Genomic DNA, 16,182 nt, shown 5'->3' with positions numbered 1-16,182 from the left:
CTATCTGTACTTTGATAATAAATTTACTGTGAATTTTGAAAGAAAGAGGTCCCAAAACCACCCACTGTGGACCAATAGTTACCAGCAGCAAACTAAAAAAGGCCCCCTTAACCAATCTTTGCCTCCGGTCAGTCAGCCAGTTTTCCATCCTTACTAGCATATTTCCTGTAATACCATAGGCTCTTATCTTGTATGGCACTTTGCCAGAGGCCTTCAGAAAATCCAAACAAACAACATTGACTGACTCTCCTTTGTCTATTCTGCCTGTTATTTACTCTAAGAATTTCAGAAAATTTGTCAGGCAAGATTTCCCCTTTAGGAAACCACATGGACTGTGACCTACTTTACCATGGGCTTCTAAATACCCAAAACCTCTTCCTTAAAAATGGACTCCAAACTCTGACTAACCACTGAAGTCAAGCTAACTGGTCTATAACTTCCTTTCTTTTTCCTCCCTCTCTTCTTAATTTTCCAGTCCACCAGAACCATTCCATAATCTAGTGATTCTTGAAAGATCACTACTAATACTTTCACAATCTCTTCAGCTAGCCTTTTAAGAACCCTGGGGTGTGGTCTAGGTGACTTATCTATCTTCAGACTTTTCAACTTCCCGAGCAACTTCTCCTTAGTGATAATTACTATGCTCACACCTGACCCGACACGTTCAAATTTCTAGTATACTTACTAGTATTTTCCACAGTGAAGATGCAAAATAGTTATTGAATTTGTCCGCCATTTCTTTGTCCCTCATTACTACCTCTCCATTATCCCGATATCCATTCTCGCCTCTCTTTTAATCTTTATATATCTGAAAAAACCTTTTGGTATCCTTTTTTATAGTAGTGGCTAGCTTACCTACATATTTCATCTTTTCTCTCCTTATTTCTTTTTTAATTGTTTCTTTTCATTTTTAAATGTTTCCCAATCCTCAGACTTCCCACTAATTTTTGCTTTATTGTATGCCTTCTCTTCTGCTTTTATGCTGTCTCTGACTTCCTTTGTCAGCCGCAGTTGCTTCATCCTCCCTTTAGAATATTTCTTATTCTTTGGAAAGAATCTCACCTGCAGCTCCGATCTCATGCCTCCATATTTCTTTCACTCCACTGTAATACTGATACATCTGTCTTTAACTTTGCCATCTCAAACTACAGGATGAATTCTATCATTATGATCACTGTCTCAAAAGGGTTCCTTTACCTTAAGCTCCTTAATCAAATCTGGTTCATTACACAACACCCAATCCAGAACTTCCTTTCCCCTAGCAGGATTAACCACAGGCTGCACTAAAAAGCCCTCTTGTAGGAATTCTACAAAGTCCTTCTTTTGGGACAGAGCACCAACCTGATTTTTAAGGATGATGTACTTTTCGTTTGGAAGATTCTGCTAAAAGGGTCTGCAGGAGAATGCCTGCTTGTCGTGATGAATAATGAATATAAAGTATCACCAGCTTCAGGATCTGTCCAGTGACTCAGACAACAGTCACAACAACTGCTCCATAAAGAGCCACAGATTTGTGGGCTAAATGGTCTCCTTCTGTGCCATAAACCGTTCATAAATCGATTATATTACAACTTCGAGAGAACTACCTTGCTTCTCTCCAAATAGGGACATGAGATCTCTTACATCCACCTCAGAAGGATCGCACATTAACGTCATCTTATGGATGAGATACATCTCACAGGAAAGCAAGCCTCAATTTTGTGCTTATTTGTGTTTTAATTTCTGCTATACCACATACTAATGGTTCACAGATTAACCTACTCTATGTAGACACCATTTCTGTTTGGAGTGTACTATATATAAATAAAAACTGGTGTCCTTCAAACTAATCAGATTTTTTAAAATCTTGCTGTAGATTGATCTTGAATGTTGTAACAATGCTGGCATTATTTGAAGTTTTATTCTGTTTTAGAAATACAGAAAAAGAAATTGCTGCTGGAAAAGAAGGAAATAAAATTTCCTAATGAGCACTTAAACATCCAGAAAACTCCACAAAATTGCTCAACCCTGGTTAAACCAATGTTTGACAGCATTTTTTTTGTTATTAGAACAAGTTTCACCCAGCTAGAGCAGCAGATTCAGAGCTCAGCACACATCTGCTATTGCAGCTCCCCTCTCCTATACGGTCAGCATCCCTTTCCAGATCTTCTGCATTCTGGCGATTCTGACCATTTGCATCTCTCTGCCTTTAACTACTCCATATTGGTAATCCTTATGGAGCAAGTAAAAGCAGAAATGTGCAAAAGGTCACAATTGCAGTGGTGCAGAAGAATGAAAAGGCAAAGTTGTCATTATAATAGAGGGCAATAGAAACAACACACAGAACAAAATAGGGGAGCTAATTAAAATTGGCAATGCTTGCAATGGAAGTCATGAGATCAGGTGAGAAGCACATTGTTACTGACCTGATAGCATGAACATTAATTTCTCTTTCCAGTAATTTCCCCTCCCCCTTCCTTCTTCTTCAGTTCTCCATTCTAGCCTCTTACTTCTTCTCCTCACCTGCCTATCACCTCTCCCTGGTGCTCTCCTCCTTCCCATTCTCCCATGGTCCACTCTCCTCTATCAGATTGCTTCTTCTCCAGCCCTTTGCTCTACCAATTATCACCTCCCAACTTCTTTCTTCATTCCCCCCCCCCCGCACCTACCTTGCTTCACCTATCAACTTCTAGCTAACCCTCCGTCCCTTCCTCCCACATTTTTATTCTGGTGTCTCTCCCCTTCCTTTCCAATCCTAAAGAAGGATCTCAACCCAAAACATACACTGTTTATTCACTTCCATAGATGCTACCTGACCTGCTGAGTTGCTCCAGCATTTTATGTGTGTTGCTATGGAGATACATGGTTTCTGGATACAAGTTTCCAATGAACTCTGAAGGTTAAAATTTAGATTGCATGTTAGTGGCTTAGAGGGAACGTGGAAGAGATTTATTGCATGACTTCAGTACTAATGAACATTAATTAAATGGAGAAGTAGTTACTGTTTTCCACTTTCCCCAAGGCAAAGAAGGTTATGGAACTATTCAGCATCAAGAAATGGTTTAGATACATTAAATAAGGAGAAACTATTTCCAGTGGGAAAGTCAATAACCAAAGGATGTAGATTTAACATAATTGCATATGATGTGGGTTTCTTAAACAGTGATCTGGAATCAAACGGCTGAAAGGGTAGTTGATGCCAATTAAAAATTAAAATGCAAAAGCAAATAAGATAAGTTTCAGAAAACTATAAAGAAATTTAAGGTCAATAATTACTGAATTTTTAAAAAATAGTTTAGCACAAACACAAATAACTGAACGGCCATGTTCTAGACTGCAGCATTTTACTTTTCCATCAATAGAAGTTCCAGTTTAAGTCTAACAGTATCTTTGTGTGAAGCCCAAGTAAAGAACAATAAATAATACAATAGCAGTGACCCAATCCACAGACTGCAATTCAATATTTTCTTGCAGTACATTTTGAACCTGGAATGTAAAAGCAGAATAGCAAAACATTTTTCTTACAGGCACAGCATTTCTTATATTGCATGAGTCTTTCTTAGTTTCATAATAACTTTCATGAAGTTATACGTTATGAACAAACAGAAGGGAACATTCTTAGATGACTATTAATTCTCTTCTGTTTTGGTGACATGTGAATAAGTTATCCGACAGATATATCTAATTTTGCAACTTCTTTTGCTGAGAAACAGTACCACTCTCTATGAAACTGTACAATATATATTCTTAGGCATATCATCGTCACACTAAGCCTCAGTACTTACCATTCAGAATATCTTTCAGATATTTAAACCAAAGGTTGCAGTGGTCTTCACTTAAGTTGCTTAGGTGAATAATACGGTGTTTGAGTTTATTTTGCCCTTTGCTAACACACACAAAAATGGCGATTCCTAACAGAGTTCCTCCTTTATACTGTTTCACCGATCGTCGACGTTTCATCTTCACAGCAAAAACTTCTTTTAGTTCCACAAATTCTGCATGACGTTGGGAAATGAGTGCATCATCACCTGCATCAAAAAACGTAGTATCAATCTGGAGATATTTTGCCATTTACAAATCAATTAGTTACCCGCTCTGTTATGAACACTAGAAAGTCTGCAGATGCTGAAGATTCAAAGCAACAGATACAAAGTGCTGGAAGAACTCAGCAGGTCAGGCCGCATGTATGGAAATGAATGAACAGTCAGCGTTTCAGGCTGAGACCTTTCCTCGGGACTGGAATGGAAGAGGGGAGGCACCAGAATAAAAAGTTGTGGGGATGGGAATAAGACTAGCTAAAGGGAGATAGGTGAAGACAAGTGGGTGGGAAAGGTAATTAGCTGAAGGGGAAGGAATCTGAAAGGAGAGGAGAGTGGACCATAGGAGACAGGGAAGGGGAGGAGGGGACCCAGGGGGTAAGTGATAGGCGATTGATCAGAGGTAAAAGGCCAGATTGGGGAATAGAAGAAGTGGGGAGGGGGAGGGAAAAAAACTTTTTAACAGATGGAGAAATCAATATTCATGCCATCAGGTTGGAGACTACCCAGATGGAATATAAGGTGTTGCTCCCCCACCCTGAAGATGGCCTCATCTTGGCACATGAGGCAGCCATGGGCTGACATGTTGGAAAGGGAATGGGAATTGGCATTAAAATGTTTGGCCACTGGGAAGTTTCATTTTTGGCGGAAGCAGCGGAGGTGCTTAATGAAGCGGACCCCTAATTTACGATGGGTTTTACCAATGTAGAGGAGGCGGCATCGGAAGCACCAGATACAATAGATGATCCCAGCAGATTCACAAGTGAAGCATTGCCTCACCTGAAAGTTCTACTATCTTATCGCACAAGGGTTTGATCAAGAATAATGTCTTCCTCCTAGCTTTCCCATTCACTTTTCCCGTGTCTGATTCTTTGCTTTTTTGAGCTTTCATTGTCTTTCACAAGCTCACACATTGTTTTACTGTAACTTTGCCCTTTTTTAACCTCATATTTTCTATACATCTGTACAGTATTGTATTTTTCTTCCAGAAACATCTTATAAGATGCTTTGTTCACTTAAGTTCAAAGTACATTTATTATCAAAGCACGTATACCATATACAACCTTGAGATTCATCTCCTTACATGCAGCCACAAAACAGTAATACCCAATAGAAACCATTTTAAAAAAGACCATCAGACGTTCAATGTGCAGAAAAAAAGAAGAAATCGCGCAAACAATAAAAATAAGCAAATAACATTGCCTTGCCCAACGCCGGCCCCCTAGGCCTGAGTCGATGTAGTAGTAGTAAATAACATTCATAAGTGAAGTTCACCAAAGTGAATCCACAGCCTCAAAGACAGTAGTCATCACTACAGACGATTCAGGAGCCCACTAATTCCAGGGCACAGACTCAGTTCACTGCAGAAATGAGTAAACCTTGCAGAGCAGTGAGCTGAACACCGGCCCGTCTCTCACCTCTAGCCCCGAACACCCTGACCTTTTCAATCTGGCCTGGCGCTTAAATCAACCAAACCTCAGGTCCAAAAGGGAAGTTACAGGCTATTGATTGCAGCAGTCTAATATTAAATTAGTAATATACTTAATTTTTTTTCAATTTTTAAACCCAAAACACACTGCAATATGTGTGATGATCATCATAACATAATGTAAACCTCTAAATCATTCATAAATGAAATCAGATTTGAGCTCAGACTGGAATGTTTCAATATAATGTGTAAACAATGAAATACTATTATGTTACAACTTGTACACATCTATTGTTTAATATATTCTACACAAAAGGTGGCTCTTTCTTAAATTGTGTTCCATATGTTACATAGCCGCTAGATTGGATTTTGTGCATGACTACATTGCTGCAAATAATACCCAAAATGATAAACATTGCAGTTGAACTTCAACTTCTTCCCTGCACTATCTCCATATTCCTGGATTTTGTTATTATCCAGAAATCTATGTCTCCATTTTGACAGAAGTCAATGACCACATCACTGCAAGCCCTGCAAGATTCATCACTGAGTGAAAAATTTTTTACTGGTCCTAAATGACTTAGCCCTTATGATAGAGGGTGGCCATGGCAACCAGGATAAAATTCTCCCTGTCCAGCCTTGTTAGAGTTTTATAAGTTTCACTGAGATCTCCTCTCATTCTTCAAAACTCTGGAAGGATACAGGCATACTGTATCAATCTTGCCTTGTCCAGCATGCCATCTCAGGGCCTGATCCAGTGAATCTTTACTGCACTCCCACTATGGCAAGCCTAATTGTTCAGTAAGGACATCAAAGCTACACACACTACTCCATGTGCTCTTTAAAATTTTACCTATTTTTATAGATGCACCTCTTATTGAGATGCATCTGAGCTGGGTTTAGCAAACATTTTGCCCATGATTGTAAGAAATTGCAGAGCACCTCAGGGTGCAGGAGCAAAACCTTATATTCCAAATGGGTACCTTGCAACCTGATAGCATGAATATCAATTTCTCTTTCCGGTGAACAAATTCACTCCTCCTATTTCCCACTATGACTTTCCACTTATTCTCACCTGCCTATTACTTCCCCTGGGTCCCCTCCTCCTTTTCTTTTTCCTATTGTCTATTCTCCTCTCCTATCAGATTCTTTCATCCCCAGCCCTTGACCTTTCTCACCCACCTGGCTTCACTTATCACCTTCCAGCTTGCCTCTTTCCCTCCCCCTCCCACGTTGTTCAGGCATCTTCTCCCTTCTTTCTCAGTCCTGAAAAAGGGTCTTCGCCTGAAACATTGACTGTTTACTCCATGACCACTAGCATTTTGAGTGTGATGCTTTGGATTTCAAGCATCTGCAGATCTTCTTGTGTTTGTAACATAATCAAGGATCACTTGCACCCTGGTCATTCTCTCTCCTTACCGCTCAGGCAAAAGGTAAAAAAGCCTGAGAGCACAGACCACCAGTCTCAAGGACAGTTTCTATCCCACTATATCAAACTCTTAAACAGACACTAAAAGATGAACCCTTGAACTTCCAATCTACCTCATTATGGCCCTTGCATTTTATTTGTCTCCCTGCACTGCACTTTCTCTGTACCTGCAACAAAATGTTCTGTATTCTCCTGTCTTTTTACAACCTCAGTGTAAATATGCTTATTTTCTAAGGGATACAGCACAGTAATGGGCCCTTCCACCCCCATGAGCCCATGCCACCTAATTACACCCATGTGACCAATTAACCTACTAACCCGTACATCTTTGGAATGTGGGAGGAAACTAGAGCACCTGGAGGAAACCCACATGGTCAAACGGAGAACATGCAAACTCCTTACTGACAGCAGCACTATAGAACCCAGATCTGTCTGGATGGCATGCACAACCAAACATTTTGCTACATGTGGCAATAGTAATACAATTACAGTGAAGTATCTTCACTCCTATACTCAAATCCTTTCATAATAAAATTTAACATGGTAGTGCATGGTAGTGTAGTGGTACAGTACTAGCAACCCTGGTTCAATTCCCATCACTGCCTGCAAGGAGTTTGTATGTTTTCCCTATGACTGTATGGGTTTCCTCTGGGCATTCCGGTTTCTTCCCACAGTCCAAAGACATACTGGTTGTTAGGTTAATTAGTCATTGTAAAAAAAAAACTGTCCCGTGATTAGGCTAAAATGAAATTGGGGGATTGTTGTCATCATGGCTCAAAGGGCCAGAAGGGCCTATTCTGCGCTGTATCTGAATAAAATATGTTCCTTGCTTTCTTAATAGTTTGTTACATCCGCATGATAGCTTTCACTAATTTATGTACAAGGACTGTTAAGTCCTTTTGAACATTAACTTGCTAATCTGTTACCATTCCAAAAATCTGTTTTGTGCACTGTAGTGGATGACCTCACATTTTTTCAACATCAGACTCCACTTATTATGTCCTTGCCTATTCATTTAGTTTGTCTATAATACCTTGAAGCCTCTTTACACCCCACGCTCCACTCAGAATCCCATTTGGTTTTGTATCATTAGCAAACTTGGAAATATGACAACTGTCCCGTCAGCCAAATATAGATTATAAATGGCCGGGACCCAAGTACTCTTCCTAACAATACCCCACAGGTCACCACTGCCAATCCTAAAAGAGATACATTTATTCCCATGCCTTGTTTCCCCTTCATTTAATTTTACTCTTCATTACAATTTTTTCTCTAATAAACGATTTAACTTAATGGAAAATATGCATTAAATTTTCATTCAAATTTTATAAATTTCTAAAAAGCAACTGATTTTAAAATTTTAAAGTATTGATATTCTCAGCTATCTGTTTTCCCATAAAAAGGGGCTTTTTATAGCTCTTGCCTCTAAAACAGAGGCTCCCAACCGTTTTTTATATGCACTTACCCCTACCATTAACCGAGGGATCTGTGGACCCCAGCCTGGGAACTCCTGCCTTAAAATGTCTCAAACAGAAGAATGAATTATTCAAGGTGCAATTTTACCATATAAGTGAGCACCACATTTGTTGTGGATTACACAGTCCAACGAACTGAAAAAAAACTAAGACTATATTTTTATGAAGTAATTATAAATCAGTAACTGGGCAAGTGCATTTACTATGCCACAAAAATATACTACACAAAGGGCATTATTAAAGGTATGGAACTGTATAGAATGTTCATCAACTTCATTTTAGTATTAAAGATTAGCTCAACAAACATTGGTCAGACAAGACTTGTTTTTAAAAAGCAAGTAGAACATGAACGACATGAAAATCTATACCAAAATTAAGGTGAGAGAGCATTTATGTGGACAGAAACATAATATCAGTGTTTCCAACTGATGAACCACTATGAGAATATTTCATAGTTGTGTGGATAAAATAAAAGGACTTATTTAGGGACTGCGGACATCAATGAATTAATTCAGAATCAGAATCAAAATCAAGTTTAACATCACCAGCATATGTCATGAAATGTGTTAACTTTGTGGCAGCAGTACAATGCAAATCATAATAATAGAGAAAAAATACAAATGATAATATGCAAATATATATATATATTAAATAGCTAAATTAGTGCAAAAAATAGGAATAAAAAAAGTAGTGAGATGGTGTTCATGGGTTCAGTGTCCATTCAGAAATTGGATGGAAGAGGGGAAGAAGCTGTTTCTGAATTATTGAATGCGTGCCTTCAGGCATCTGTCCCTCGTTCTTGATGATAGCAATAAGAAGGAGGCATGTTCTGAGCGATGGGGGTCTTTACTGGGTTTTTGAGGTATCACTCTTGAAGATATCCTGAATACTATGGAGGCTAGTGCTCATGATGGAGCTGACTAAGTTTACAACTCTCTGCAGCTTACTTCAATCCTGTGCAGTAGCAAACCGCACCCACCCCCCCATACTAGGAGGTGACGCAATCAGTTAAAATGTTCTCTGCGGTAAATCTGTAGAAATTTGTAAATGTTTTAGGTGACATACCAAATCTCTTCAAACTCCTAAAGAAATATAGCCGCTGCATGCCTTCTTTGTAGCTGCATCAATATGTTGGGTCCCAGTTAGATCCCAGAGATATTAACACCCAGGAACTTCAAATTGCTCACTCTTTGCACATCTGATCCCTCTCACAGTACTGATGTGTGTTCCCTTGTCTTACCGTTTCTGAATTCCGCAACTAGTTCTTTGGTCTTACTGAGAGCAAGGTTGTTCCTGTGACACCACTCAACTAGCTGGTATACCTCACTCCTATATGCCCTGTTGTCATCATCTAAGGTTCTGCCAACAATGGTTATATCGTCAGCAAATTTATAGGTAGATTTTGGACTGTGCCTAGCCACACATTCATGGGTGTAGAGAGAGTAGAGCAGTGGGCAAAGCACAATTCCCTAAGGTGTGCCAGTGTTGAGTGTCAGTGAGGTGAAGATATTATTTCCAATCTGCAGATTGTGGTCTTCCAGTTAGGAAGCTAAGGATCCAGCTGTAGAGGGAGGCATGAAGGCCAAGGTTCTGGAGCTTTTCGAAGTGAAGAACTGCTGACAGGGAGCCAATGTGGTTCAGAAAGCAGAGGAGTGAAAGGCAAAGGAAACTTACAGTGAGTTAGGACGTGGACAACAGACTTCTGGATGACGCAAACACGAGGAAATCTGCAGATGCTGGAATTTCAAGCAACGCACATAAAAGTTGCCGGCGAACACACGGCCCGAAACGTTGACTGTACCTCTTCCTAGAGATGCTGCCTGGCCTGCTGTGTTCACTGGCAACTTTTATGTGTGAGACTTCTGGATGATTTCATTTTTACAGAGGATGGAAGAAAGGAGACCAACTTGGAGTACTATGAATTCCAGAGAAAGCAAAGGCATGGATAGCATTCAGTGGATGAGCCAAGGTAAGGGCTAAGCCAGTGTTACCAAAAGGGAAATTAGGGGACTTGTTCATTGTGTGTATACATGATCCACAACTTCCTGAGATTAAGAACTATCTTATTAAGCTTCTGATATTCTGATATTTGCTAAGAACAGAGATAAAACTGATGTCAGCAGAGGTATTAAGTAATTTACTATTTTTAATTTTTTCATATTTTCAAATGCCTCTTTGTATTTCAGTGTTTCTTATTTAAATTTACTTACTTACTGCCTGCTATGCCGCGAGCGTTTAAGGCAGAAATGAAGGACCTCCATCTCTGTCTGTGTGGAATGATTCTTCATTGCTGTTTCCGTAACAACTGTTTTTTGACCAGTCAGGGTTGTTAGCCCTGAGCTGAACCCCCAAACCTGATGGACCAGTGGACCACTGTTAGTCTGGGCTACAACTTTGATCTGATTGGCATGGGTAACCCTACCACAGCCAAGCACAAGGCCCGAACTCCAGCCAATATAGCTCTCCTAGTTATTGAGGCATGCCAGCCTCCAAACTCTATGACAAGGCTGTGGTTCTCTAGGAGGTATTTAAATTTACATTAATTTCAAAACATAATTGATCTTTGAAAAAATAATTCCATTTATTAAAAATAAGTCAATATTCAGGAAAAATCAAGAGCTTATAGCTGGTAAAGCCAGGTACATGGTTTAAGATCTACAAAAGCAAAGGACACATTAGATGCCATAAAAAAATTAAGCACATCAAATTCAGCTCTTCAATTATGGATCAAGAATTTCTTTAGCATTACAAACCTACTCCTTCCCATCAACTGTTGAAATAATATCATTCCCACCTTAGAACTACACTCATCTCAAACACCAGTGCATATTTCTACCTAATCACAGTATCAACAAATATCATGAATTCTAGATTGAATAGACTTATCCACATTTTAATGTGCTCATTCTGGTTCAGGCTTCTCATAGAGAACTTCTGTATGGCAAGATACAATGCTTGTAACCACTGTTCCCTGTGAGCTGCGTGGGTGCACAGCCATGCAGTAACTGAAATGCTCCATGCACATAGCCTTTGTTGACAGACAGCTGGAATTTTCTTCACATTTAAACATTTAAATTGCTGCGCAATTTTCAGGCCATGTAAAAATTTCCTGCTCAGAGCAATGGTTGGTTCGCACAGTTGTTAAAAAAAATAGAGGGAACATTGCATGTAACTTCAGCAAGTCAGGTGGAAGTATATTAGGTATTATATAAAACAATACCCATAGTCAAATGATCTCAAGAAGCTTGACCAAAGCTGCTGGACAGCAGTCTAGATCTTGGTACTATGAGCTAGTCAGCCTCTTTTCTACTACAGAAAGCATGTACTGCCACTCACATGAAGTTTCTAGAGCTCCTCAACTGAGCCCTCTGTATTAGGCAAAACTATATGCAAAGTCTCCAATGACAAGCGTAATAGGGTGCTCAATCTGAATGATGCCATGATGGCTTAGGGAGAAACACCACGTCTCCTGGAAGGCATTCTTTTACTCCAGCTGAAGCAATGCTGGAAAAAGAGATGCAAGACAAGCAAAAGTAGCTGTATGATAACCCTATGCATCCAGGGTTCAAAGTAAAATTTTATTATCAGAGTACATACATGTCACCACATATAACCCTGACATTCTTTTTCTGTGGCATACTCAGCAAATCTACAGAAAAGTAACAGTAAACAATGACAACAAATTGTGCAAATGCAGATATTAATCTATCGTAATAAATATTGAGCATGAAATAACAAGAACAAATAAGGGAATTTTGAGAAAACTATTGCATTCTAAACTAAATTACCTGAAAGGTTATTGGAACTGGGCTTATTTGTAATCTTCAAAGGAGAATTGGTAAAATGCTTGAAAGGGAAACAAGTGATGAGCCAACAAGAAAGTGCAGTTGTTGAATGGCATTTAATGTAGTCAGAAATAGAGTCATAGAATGGGAGTTATATAGCACAGAAATACTATCCTTTTTCCCCATCTATGTAATCCCACTCTCCATTAACATTCTATACCTTGCCTATTTGAGTACCTACCAAAATTTCTCTTAAATATAATGATTGTACCTGACTCCATTATCTCCTCCAGAAAGTTCCCACCCTCTGTGTAAAAACTTTCTCGCAAATCTTCTTTAAAACTCCTCCTTTTCATCTTAAACCTTTGCCTTCTTGACTTTAATACCCCTGCTATAGAAAAAGATTCTGACAATTAAATCCGTCTATATATCTCTTACAATTTTATATACCTAACAGGTCACCCTTCAGCCTGCTCAAAGGAAAACAAACCCCATCCATCCAAAGCAACACACAAAATGCAGGAGGAATTCAGCAGTTCAGGCAACATCTATGGAAAGGAATGAACAGTCAAAGTCTCAGCCAAGACCCTTCTCTCTCCTACCTAAAGTCCTTCACTCCAGGCAAATTTTTGGCTAATTTCCTTCACACTCACTCCATTTCAACCACATCTTCCCTAAAGTGTGATGTTCAGAACTGCACGCAATACCTTAAATGTTTTGTAGACCTGTTACAAATTCTATATTCAGTGCCTCAACCTAAGAAGGCAAGCATGTTATGGCCTTCTTCACTGCCTACCTATCTCTGTTGCCACTTTCAGGGAATTCTGGACTTAAACCCCAAACCGTCATACATCAACAGCCCTTAGTGCCCTACCATTTACAGTGCATGCCCTATCCAGTTCGATTTCCTAAAATGCATCACCTAACACTTTCCATCTGCCAGCACTCCACCCAATCTCCCAGAATATGCAGAAACATAATCCCTTACAATCAGATCATTAATTCCCTGAGGGTATTGCTGAATTCCCCCAAGGGTGACAATGGAAGATCAGTAGAATCCTCAAATAGATTAATGATTTATTGTAACCAACAAAAAAAAAAGATTGCAAAATTTCCTTCAGGATGCATCCTCTGTCAATGCCATCTGCCTGATTTCATGCTCTCTCTCTGCCAACAATCTCTATGGTAGCCTCTTCCATTGCTTTGCTTAACTGCTGGCCCTCCTACAGTTTCTGACATCTCCCTTCTGTTGTCTGCCAGCAAGAAAAGTCAGATTGTGTTAGTGTGCAGTTATTGACAGGTTGAAAAGATTCTGTGGTGCTTAATATAGGGTGCATGGTGAGAGCAGGCAATAACGTGTGCAGGAAAAGGGACTGTAATTGCAAGAGAACCATTATTGCTAAAGAGGTGATGTGAAGGGTAAAGGTTCTGTGGTATGGAGAGCCTAGTTGCTGTTTAACTATTATGGAGTTCTTCACAGCTGCATAAAAAAAATAGCTGTTAGCATCTTTGATGAAATTTCTGTTTTAATTCTTGCACTGCTGGCAGGTTCTAGGAGTAGAACCTAAATTATTCACATGCCCTGCAATTGGTGGTCAAAGGGTGGGGCATATACATTCAAATGGGTGAATTCTCCAGTAAGACTTGCAAAACTACTTTGAAGAATCAAGAGGAGAAATGAGGATTACTGACAGAAGTTATTTTTCAGAAATCCAAAACAAAAGGCTGTGTTCCTGAAAGACATCCTCCTTAAAGTAGGATAGGCTACCTTAAATCATGGAAGTTTCACTGGACTTCACTGCTATAGTCAAACTGATTGATGAGTAGAACAGATATATTACCCTTCTTCTAATGAAACATGTATGTTTACACAATTTGTGTTTCATATCATCAGGCTTATGCAAACTAAGTGGTTTCTTCAAGCCAATTTTACATTGGTAAAACATTAATGGATATCTAAGACAGAAAAGCATAACTATGATCCAAATCTCCAAACACCACAATTGATTCATCAGAATTCACTGGGCTCTATTGTCATTTTCCCAGAATTTGGGATTTTATTGACTCCATTAAAAGAATTTGAGAATGGGCTTCTTTTAAATATTAGACAAATTATTAAAATTCAGATGAACTAAAGATGGAATGCCTTTTCCTGAAAGTAAGCACCTTAATATTTGATTAAATTGACCACCAAACCAGAAGAGAGCATTAGGAAACATTATTTTATAGAGCAAGTTATTAAGTTCCTGAATACACTACCTGAAAGAACAATGAGAGAACATTTAAAAAACAAATTTGGAAGAGAATTGAATAAATATTGGCAGGCTGGAAAGAGCAGGGAGTGGGTCCAGTTTATTGACTCCAAAATAGATACCACACAGATAAAACAAACCAAATGGGCAATTATTATTCCACAATTACCGAGCTACACAGGTACATAGACCAAATTAAATCAGTCTAATCATGTGACTATTCATTCATTCAATACAAGATATTTATTTATGAATCCAGTAGCTAGTCCCATTTCAGCTGGTATTTTCTCACCATGTCTCCATCATCAGGGACTCCCCCCCACCCCCCACACCCCAGTCATGTTCTCTTCTCACTGCTGCCATCAGAAAGAAGGTAAAGCAGCCTTAAGACTCACACCACCAGGTTAAGGAACAATTATTACCCCTCAGCCATCAGGCTCTTGAACCAGAGTGGATAACTTCACTAATCTTCACTCGGCCCATCACTGAACTGTACTCACAACCTACGGACTCACCTTCAAGGACTCTTCATCTCATGCTCTCCATACTTATTGTTTATTCTTTCCTTTCATATTTGCACAGTTCATCATCTTTTGCACACCGGCTCTCTGCCCTGTTAGGTGTGTCTTTCATTGATTCTATTATGGCTATTGGAATATGGTGACATATCTGTACTTCGATAATACTTTCAAACATCAATCAAAAATCAAACAAAATCTATTTCACAACAGCTGAGAGTTGGGGTGACATCAATACATCTTGTTTTGCATTATCGCATTGTCACATGAAAATGTGTAAACATCCAGAAGAGTTAAATTGTTTGTCCTTCTCATAACCAATTATATTTGAATGAATAAATAACCACCAAAAGAAATACAAAATTAATAACTGAATTAGATTCTGCCCATTAAGGTTTAAAATAATCTATGCAATCAGAACTGATCTGGAAAGTATTCTGTTAACAAAAGTAATTCCAGATGCAAAATGACAGAGTATTAATAGGAAAGATTAGACAGGAAGGTGCTTTAGCCTGGAAGAAATGGTTAAGGTATGGTGTACTTAAGACACATAAACAATTAATTTGTATAGTAAATTAATATCACATACTTTAAAATTAGTCAAGTTCTTGCAGGTAACGTGATAAAACTCTGACTGCTTTATAAATGTTACTTCATGTAGAAATTACATGATATTTTGTTAAGACTTTAAGAATGGATGGTGGGTTATTCACTACTAGGCTGCTGAACTTGACTAAAATTAAGTGAGAGCATTCCACAAGGAATTCATTGGTATGGTAAACATCTAATGAGTTGTCCTGATGGCATGTAGAGCCACTTATATATACAATGTTAGTCTTCTTATTGTCCTTTGACTAGGGAACCAAAAGAATTAATACAAAACAAACTGAAAACATTCTGCAATCAACTTCTTGGTATAGTCTGAAAACAGGGCTAATGAAACAATCATTCATGGGCAGCTTATTTCTCTTACGTGAAAGTTGGCTTATTTTGAGAGTTCATGTGATCAAAAGCTCTCCACTCAAAGTGCCCGCCCAATTATTTGGTAGCATCTGTTCTTGAAAATGATTTGGTACAACTATTAATGTCAGTTACGTAAGATTCTTTAGCAACTATTTACTTTTACTATTCCTTTAAAACAAGGTAATTTAATTGCAAGGAATAACAAGTCTCATTAGCCCACTATTTCTAGTAAATTTCAAAAATCATCTAGCTAAATTGAGCTACGACAGACATAACCAATGTGTATTAACAATGGCAGTAATATTACACAGACAT

The 16,182-nt window shown here is 38.7% G+C and overlaps 1 protein-coding gene across 1 annotated transcript in view; it reads right to left on the bottom strand.

Moving 5' to 3' along the window:
- cerkl (ceramide kinase-like) overlaps positions 1-16,182 on the bottom strand; it is a 210,632-nt gene that overhangs the window by 140,330 nt on the left and 54,120 nt on the right. The window contains exon 2 of the mRNA XM_063052059.1: positions 3,765-4,007. Within this exon, the coding sequence (XP_062908129.1) occupies positions 3,765-4,007 (243 nt within the window). The remainder of the gene's footprint in view (positions 1-3,764; positions 4,008-16,182) is intronic.

Source organism: Mobula hypostoma, chromosome 6 (assembly GCF_963921235.1).
Source record: "Mobula hypostoma chromosome 6, sMobHyp1.1, whole genome shotgun sequence".
Taxonomy (NCBI): Eukaryota; Metazoa; Chordata; class Chondrichthyes; order Myliobatiformes; family Myliobatidae; genus Mobula; species Mobula hypostoma.
The sequence above is the reverse complement of the archived record's forward strand: the minus strand, read 5'-3'. Positions and strand labels throughout refer to the sequence as shown.